Source organism: Coffea arabica, chromosome 11e (assembly GCF_036785885.1).
Source record: "Coffea arabica cultivar ET-39 chromosome 11e, Coffea Arabica ET-39 HiFi, whole genome shotgun sequence".
NCBI lineage: Eukaryota > Viridiplantae > Streptophyta > Magnoliopsida > Gentianales > Rubiaceae > Coffea > Coffea arabica.
Window position 1 is genome coordinate 45,256,699 of NC_092331.1, and position 8,731 is coordinate 45,265,429.

At 35.7% G+C, this 8,731-nt stretch overlaps 1 protein-coding gene across 1 annotated transcript; it reads right to left on the minus strand.

Annotated features, from left to right (window-relative positions):
• Positions 1-518: 518 nt before the first annotated feature.
• On the minus strand, positions 519-4,456 carry LOC140021317 (uncharacterized). The gene is made up of 4 exons (XM_072072081.1): positions 3,753-4,456; positions 3,158-3,623; positions 1,125-1,630; positions 519-984 (listed from the first exon to the last, which is right to left on the minus strand). Exons 1-4 carry the CDS (start codon positions 4,454-4,456, stop codon positions 519-521), a joined length of 2,142 nt encoding a protein of 713 aa, XP_071928182.1.
• Positions 4,457-8,731: the final 4,275 nt, after the last annotated feature.

An 8,731-nucleotide genomic window follows, 5' to 3' on the forward strand; every position in this document is an offset into this window, starting at 1 on the left:
TTTTACAACAATCTCCCACCTATTTCAAAAGATTTTGGACAAAAGAGTATAAACATCTGCTGGATTTGTCTGAGCTCAATGTAATCAGTTTGGTATCTTTTGGACTATGAACCAAACTTAAATTGATAAAATATGTCTTACAGAATTATCGGTGAAAAATGAATTTCTATGAACCAATAATTCTTATTGTGTGACAGAGACCTTATCAATCACATTATAACCCATAATTTTGCTGTTCAATGCAGTTTCGCGCATTTAGGCCGTGCGCCTGCTTGGTTGTTCATGAGAGATCTAAAGATTCAGCCAAAAATCTTATAGGAGCGGCCCCACTCCACTCACATATAGGTGAATTTATCAAGTGTATACTGCCTTAAATACACCTCCCTAAAGGGATATAAATTCATTAAGAGTATTAAACTCAACCTCACAATTACTGGCAGTCAAAGCACTTATCTTTGAAGGGACTTAAATTTCAAGTGCTTTATAGTCAATATCGACTTGTTATTATCCATATGAACCTATTTCATGGGATCACCAATCACATAGGTTGGGTTACCATTTCTATTGACAATCGTTGGCCTAAGTCCCATCTCCCTGGTAGTCTGAAGAATTAATTTTCTTCCTACAGGTTTAGTCAGCGGATCGGCCAAATTCAACTCTGACTTCACAAAATCAATGGAAATAATTCCATTTCTAAGCAGCTGCTTTACGACATCATGTCTTAATCTCATATGTCGACTTTTACAATTATAGGATTTATTTTTTGCAATAGCAATAGCCGCTTGACAATCACAGTGTATAGACACAGGAGGCAACAGATCCTTAATAGGAGGAATATTGACTAAGAAATTTCTTAACCAATCTGCCTCAGAGCCAGTCAACTCCAAAACTATAAACTCCGATTCCATAGTTGACCGAGCAATAATTGTCTGTCTGGCTGATTTCCATGCTACCGCACCACCACCAAGGGTGAACACATAACCACTAGTGGATTTTGTATCATTTGGATAAGAGAGATCCAGTTAGCATCACTGTAACCCTCTAATACAGTGGGAAATCCACTATATAGGATACCAAAATTCATGGTACCTCTCAAATATTTCATTAGTCTGACTAATGCAAACCAATGCTCATGATTGGGATTGTGAGTATATCTATTCAGTTTACATACAGCATAAGCTATATCCGGTCTAGTGAAATTCATCAGATGCATCAGACTCCCAATGATCTGAGCATATTTAGACTGAGCAATTGGGTCGCCAATATTTTTCCTCAATTGAGTGTTAACGTCATAAGGAGTACTCACAGGTGTCACATCATAATTTTCAAACTTCCTAAGAAGTCTTTCTGTATAATGTTCTTGTGACAACATTATACCATCACCTCTCCTTATGATATTAACACCCAATATCATTTTGGCTTCACCCAAGTCTTTCATATCAAAATTAGAGGACAAAACGTATTTAGTACTATTTACAATGTCTAGACTCGTACCAAATATAAGCATGTCATCCACATATAAGCTGATTATCACATATTGATCATTTATAATTTTGACATACACACATTTATCCACTTCTACAGACGAGAATCCATCTTTTATCAACACTTGATCAAATTTCTCATGCCACTGTTTAGGAGCTTGTTTTAGGTCATAAAGAGATTTAATTAGTTTACAAACCTTATTTTCTTGTCCAGATACAATACACCCTTCAGGTTGAAACATATAAATTTCTTCCTCTAAGTCACCATTTAGAAAGGCTGTTTTGACATCCATTTGATGAATAACAAGTTTATGGATAGAGGCTAAAGCAAATAAAACTCGAATAGACGCAATTCTTGTTACTGGTGCAAATGTATCAAAATAGTTAATATTTTATTTTTGAGAAAATCCTTTTGCTACTAAATGAGCTTTGTACTTTTCTATAGAGCCATCAGAGTTATATTTTCTTTTAAAAATCCATTTGCAACCAATAGGTTTTGCACCAGGAGGTAAATCTACCAAAATCCAAGTTTTATTTGACAAGATAGAATCGATTTCAGATTTAATTGCTTTTTTCCAAAATTTACAATCAGGGGAAGAAATAGCATCGAAATATGTTAAAGGATCATTATCAACAAGAAAAGTTTGAAAATCATTTCCATAAGAAAATTCTTTTCTTGGTCTTTTACTCCTTCTTAATTCCTCATTCGGGATTATTTCTCTATTTATTTCAACAGATGCATGAGAAATTTTATTAGACAGTGGAAAAATGTGTTCAAAAAATTCAGCATTCTTTGTCTTAATAATTGTATTACAATCAAGCACATCACTTCTTAAAACAAGAAATCTATATGCAGCACTATGTTCAGCATATCCAATAAACATACAATCAGAAGTTTTAGAACCTAATTTTCTTTTCTTAGGTTCAGGCAATAATACTTTAGCAAGACACCCCCATACTTTTAAATATTTCAAATTAGGTTTATAATTTTTCTATAACTCATAAGGGGTTTTGCCAGTTTTCTTATGAGGTATCCTATTTTGTAAGTGACATGCAAATAAAATAGTTTCTCCCCATAAATTATCAGGAGCATGAGAACTAACTAACATAGAATTCATCATTTCTTTTAATGTTCTATTTTTCCTTTCAGCTACTCCATTAGATTCTGGCGAATAAGGAGGTGTTGTTTCGTGTATTATGCCTTCATGTTCACAAAATTTATCTAAGGCTAAATATTCGCCTCCTCTATCAGACCTAATTCTTTTTATCTTCTTATTAAGTTGATTTTCTACCTCAAACTTATAAGATAAGAAGGCATTATGAGTATCATCTTTATTTCTAAGTACGTAAAGTTTAGTATATCTAGAATAGTCATCGATAAATGTGACATAATATCTTTTTCCTCCTCTAGTCATAGTTTGTTTTAAATCATCTAAATCTGTGTGGATTAGATTTAATAGTTCAGTTTCTCTTTGAACAGTTATACAAGTCTTCTTTGTCATTTTAGTTTATGCACATATCTCACATTTATCCATTTTATAATTAATACCAGAAATTAGACCACAAGATTGCATTTTCTTTATATAACTAATATTAACATGTTCTAATCTTGCATGCCATAAAGAAATCGAGTCAACAATATAAGCAGAAGAAGAAGCATTCTTATTTATTACATTGGAAATGTTAAGTACAAAAAGTCCCTGATTACAATAGCTCTTGCCCACAAATACATTATTTTTGGTCATTATAATCTTTCCAAATTCGAATGACACTTTCACTCCAACTTTTCCTAGCAATGCCACGGAAACCAAATTTGCCCGAATGTTGGGCACATGCAGCACATCATTGAGAGCCAAAGTTTTTCCTGATGTGAGTTTCAAGAATACTTTGCCCTTACCCAGAACATTAGCAGTTCGTGAGTCACCAAGGTAGACTACTTCCTCATTATCCCCTATAGGAGTAGAGGAGAAAAATGCTTCTCGATTTGCACATATGTGCCGAGTAGCCCCAGAGTCTACCACCCACTCTTTGACATTGGCTGCAATGTTCACTTGAGAGATGACAGCAGCAATTATATCATCTCCTTCGGTTAAGTGCACCTTAGGAGGATTACCATTTACTCTGTCACCTTTATTAAGTCTGCATTGTAATGCATGATGTCCTGATTTTCCACAATAAAAGCAATTGCCTTTCCTTTTCTTAAAGTTGGGATTGTTAGGCTTGAAATTAAAATTTTTGGGCTTGTAATTCTAGGATTTATTGGCGTACCTTTTATTATTGCCTTGTACCAGATTGGCTTTGAAAGCCATCTCCTTTGCCTTGGTAGCTCTAAACTCCCTTTTGTTTGAATCCTCAATGAGGATGTACTTCACGAGCTCATCCATGGTATAATTTTTCTCCTTGTGTTTCAAGTTGTTTTTATAATCGACCCATGACTCAGGTAGCTTTTCAATCAGCATGCCTGCAGCGAATTTCTGAGGAAGATTGATGTCTTCATTTTTCAAGTCCTCTAGCAGCATTTGATATTCGGTGATTTGAATTTTCATCTCCTTGTCATCAGTCATTTGCCATTGGTTGTATTTTCCTAGTACGAATTTTTGTTTGGTTGCATCTTCGGTAGTAAACTTTGTTACCAAGGCTTCCCAAATTGCCTTGGCTTCTTTGCTACTACAGTAGACGTCAAATAATTCATTAGAGAGTGTTTGAAGGATAGTGTGTCGATATATCTTATTGGCATATTGCCATGCTTCTTGAGTCTTGGCATCCGCAGTTGCAGAAGGTTGAGATTCAGTAAGCGCATAAGCTACTCCATGGATGTCAAGTAGAGAGTGCACACGTTCTTGCCATCTTTTAAAATTTTCATTGGTGAAAATTTCAATTTTGGATACATCCAGAAAGGGCTTGGCGAATGGTAGTGCCACTGCAACAATTGCTGATGAAGGCTGTGGTGTGCTAACATTGTCAGATGCCATAGTTTCTTAGATTGTTGAAAAAAAAAATGGCCCGAACAATGTCAACACGTGGATACTTGAGTCGTGCTAGAAAGCACTGTCCTAAGAAACTATTTCAGGGTATTGAAACGTTTCCCCAGGATTAAACAAGTCTTCCTCTACTTTGTGAGAGGGACGTAGAACCAGCAAATAAACTTGTTTCTAACCCAGCAGAAAAGTAAGAACGTTGTAAAAGATAGACAAAGGAGGAAGTAGAGAGAGTTTTAAAGTGTAGACTTCATTTTTGCAGTGCAAAATGAGCCTGGCAACTGGTTCTATTTATAAGCTTCACGGGATGGAAGAAGATAGAATTTTCAAAGCTAATTTTTCGTCAGAATAGGCTTGCTTCCTGTGCCAGACTTATCTTTTGAAGTAGTCAGAGGTCTATCCTCTGTGGTGATAAGTTTGGAAAAGGTCAAGTCATTTGAAAAAAGGCCATCTGAAGCTTAACTTCCTATCTGGCACTTGAACTTGCCTTTTAGTCAAAACCTTATCTTTGAAAACTTCTCCATCAAAATAGAAACAACCATTTCTGATGAAGTATTATCAGATAAAGCTCTAGTCCGAAACAAACGAAAAAAATCTTATGAAATATCAAGTTTTTACAACAAAATCTTCATGAAAATCACGTTAAATCAACAAGAGAAGAAGCTATGGTTACCTATAGATGCTTGTGGACTCGAATAAATGTGAGAAAATTCAATAAAAATGCTCCCAAATGCTGGAACTGCGCGAACAAAACTTTTGCTGCAGAATGTTCAAGTGCTGGCGAGCTGGTGATTTTGGGTTAAATTAGAGAGATCTGGAGACGTTTTCTCGAGAATTTTTCTGAACAAAAGTTGTTTCTTTGTGAACTTATATAGTACAAAAATAAAAAGAATTGCCTAAATAACTAAATCGATACCGTATTTTGATCAGAAATTGCCCTGAATGATCAGCCATGGCTCAAGAAATTTTGCAAAAAAATTTCTGCTTTTTTCTTCTCTCTCTCCCCGTTCTCTCCTTTTCTCTCTTTCTCCCACTTTTTTCTCACTCCCCTTTCTATATCCGCCTTCTCTTGAACTCCTCTCGTCCCTTTTAAATGAAACTAACCCATTAAAACCCTACCAGCAAGGAGCTTGATGATCCAAATTTTCTTGAAGTTTCATCTTGTCCTTTTGATCTTTTGACAGCGATTTTCTTGAAGTTTCTTGATGGAATCTTGTGATGAGGTGTTCCTAGTATGGTTTAAGCTTGAAAGGCAAGAAAAAGGAAGCCAAAATCGATCCCAACTTCTCCAAAGACGAATGCAGCTTTCTCGTATTGCTCTACTGGTTCTGCGAATGGAGGAGAAGAAACGTGCGCGTGCATTGGAGCTCTCTTTTTTTTTTTTTTTTGAAAAAACTTCATTTTTCATTTTTTTTGCCTTTTCCTATAAAACCAAGCAAATAAAAATCAAATAAGGTAAAAAATGATAAAAAAAAATAAATAGCAATAAATATAAAAATAAAATGGAATAAAGAAGATAATAAAATTTTGGTGTCTACATTTTGTTTTGCATTTTTTACTGCATTATTATTGTATATTTTTTGAGGGTGGGGGGATTGGATTGTTCTTCAAACTCAAATTCGGGTGAGAATTTTTTTTGGGAAAAAATGTCCTAATGGCTCTCAAACTTTTAGCCGCGTTAAGATTTAATCAGGAGTGAAGCTAAACCAAGTAGCTCGACTCAAGGGCGTGAGGTACTTAGTCAACAACTTGACTCAAACTCATTCTGACTGAGATCGTTCGCGAGTTACTCAGTCAACAATTTAACTCGAGCTCATTTTGATTGAATTCAAACTTGAGTTCAAAGTGTTTGTTTAAGCTCACGAGTCGAGCTCGAGCTCCAATATTTTATATTCGAAGGTTCAACGAGTCTAATCAAGTTTTTTATAATATATATATATATATTAATTTTTTATATTTATTATTGTGAAATATCAATAATATCCTTTACTTAAAATTATATGTAAAATATTAATTTTTATTACATGAGTTTGATTAGATTCGAATAGACTCGGTTAAACTCATTTACAGTTGAATAGGCTCGATTGAGCTTGATTTGATCTGATTAGATTTAATTAAACTCGATTTCAAGTTTGAGCTCGAGTAAGATTAACTGAAATCGAATTCGAGTTTGAACTCAATTATTTTATCTTGAGTCGAGCTCGAGTAGTGCACTATTCAAAATCGATTCGATCTGAATGCACCCTAGTTTTAATCCTTCAACAATAATGAAGAAACTTTTAACCCCCGATCTATTAAAAGTGCAAATCACTAGCCCTGTGAATTCCAACTGTTTATGATGGAAATAGGGCATTTTTGTCCATGCAAAAATATTAATCTAAGTAAAAGGCAGTAAACTCAAACTTTTGCTCCAAAATATAACCATTTTCTCTAATTAAATCCGTAAACTTAAACTTCTATCAAATTCAACAATGCCACCCAAATGCAGCAAATCCAGAAAGGCCATTTAAAGAAGAAAAACTACAAAGTCAAGAAATTCCAGAAATTAAAGATTTTTATAATCCAGAAACACTCTTTAACACAGATCTATACAGAACTAATAAAACCAACAAATGGATTTTTTGTATCTTCAAAATGTAGATAAAATCAACATATTTAGAACGGTAAAATACACGAAACCCTCTTATGATTTCGTGAAAAGACACCTTACCCCCTATCGTTTAGGAATATACACATAAACACCCTAAACTTCATAACTAAAGTGGAAATTGACCTATAATCAACTGAATTACCGGTAACCTGATCGATTCAGAGTTAGAAGAGGTGGAGAAAGGCCGAAAATGAAAGAGATGGAGGGTGGTTCCAATAGTAATCCAAGTTCGGCGGCGTGGTCAGCACCTCAGCTTCCCATTGACCAAAAAATCAGACGCATAAAACTCTATTGACGTGCTGCTTTAATTTCCAACTTTGTTCTTGGAGGTCAGCACCCACCCCCCAAAAAACAACTCCAATACTACTATCCTTCTTTCTTGCGCTCGCGCTACTTATTTCTGTATGTCCTTGCTTATAAATGCACGTCTACATTACTGCTGAATTTGCTCTGTGAAATGGTGATTGCAGGGATTTATGAAGATGCTCTGTGTTGAACGATTGAAGCCCAGTTTCTTTATTTTTTTCCCCCACATTCTTGAGTTGCTATTTTACGTGGGTTCCTCGTCCTTCTTGACAATATTGCATTTTTATACGTCCATGCATTTTGTTCAGGATAGTGTGCTTGGCAGTGATCGTTTGAAATGGGGTTTGAGGCATGTGTCTTTTGGCCCCAGAAGGTTGGAGGAAAGAGAGGTGGGGATATTGGCAATGGGGGAATGGTTGCCTATGTTTTGTTTCCCGTGCGCTACAAGCTTTTATTCGAGGGATTACCCGTTTTAGATCTTGAAAGAGGGGGACAAAAAGCCTTTACTTCTTGACAGAAAATCTGAAAGTACAGACACCAAGCCTATCAAGATGTAATAACCCTTTAGTAAGAGCAGGGAGCTCAGAAAAAGAACTGTAAACATTTAACTGTCGCTTATGAGCACCAATAGCAGCAAGTGAATCCGCAACCCCATTAGCTTCACGAAGACACGCAAAAAGGCTGATTCCTCTTAATTTCTCTAAATATAGGCCTGAATCCCATCGGCACAAGAAACTTCCATTCAACATTCCCACTAGCATCATCGAATCAGCTTCAAAAACTAAGTTAGTGAAAAAACCAAACTGCGGCATAAGCAAAGCCCAAGTAAAAACGCCCTAGCTTCAGCAACCAACGAATCCACAGCATCAAAGTGATCAGAAAATGCAAACACCAAATTGCCAAGCTCATCTCTAATTACACCGCAGTGTGGATTGCATCGCATACGATGGAATAGCAAAGATAACCGATTTGATAAGTGTAGTTCTTCCTGCAAAGGACAGGCACTTGCTTTTCCACCCAGCAAGTCTCTTATTCACCTTCTCAACAAATTCTGCATAAGTACGACTTGTAACTCTAGAGTGAATTAAAGGCATGCCAAGATATTTGCCAAGATATTGCGTACGGCTAACTCCCATATTATCATTAATTGTCTGGGTTAGATCGTCTGGAGTATTAGGGGAGCAGAGCTTCAACTTTTCCAGATTGACCGTCTGACCAGACATCTCACAAAATTCTTGGAGAATATTTTTAAGTACCACTGCTTGATCCATACTAGCTTTAGCAAAGAGTACAAGATCATGTGCAAAGAAAAG

What these genes read in the sequence shown, in the direction of transcription:
- LOC140021317 (XM_072072081.1), bottom strand. Translation starts at nt 4,456, where the DNA reads ATGGCATCTGACAATGTTAGCACACCACAGCCTTCATCAGCAATTGTT. An exon ending in GTACAAGGCAATAATAAAAG is followed by an intron (nt 3,624 to 3,752) that starts GTACGCCAATAA and finishes ATTACAATGCAG; the next exon opens with ACTTAATAAAGGTGACAGAG. An exon ending in TTGTACTTAACATTTCCAAT is followed by an intron (nt 1,631 to 3,157) that starts GTAATAAATAAG and finishes GCTCCTAAACAG; the next exon opens with TGGCATGAGAAATTTGATCA.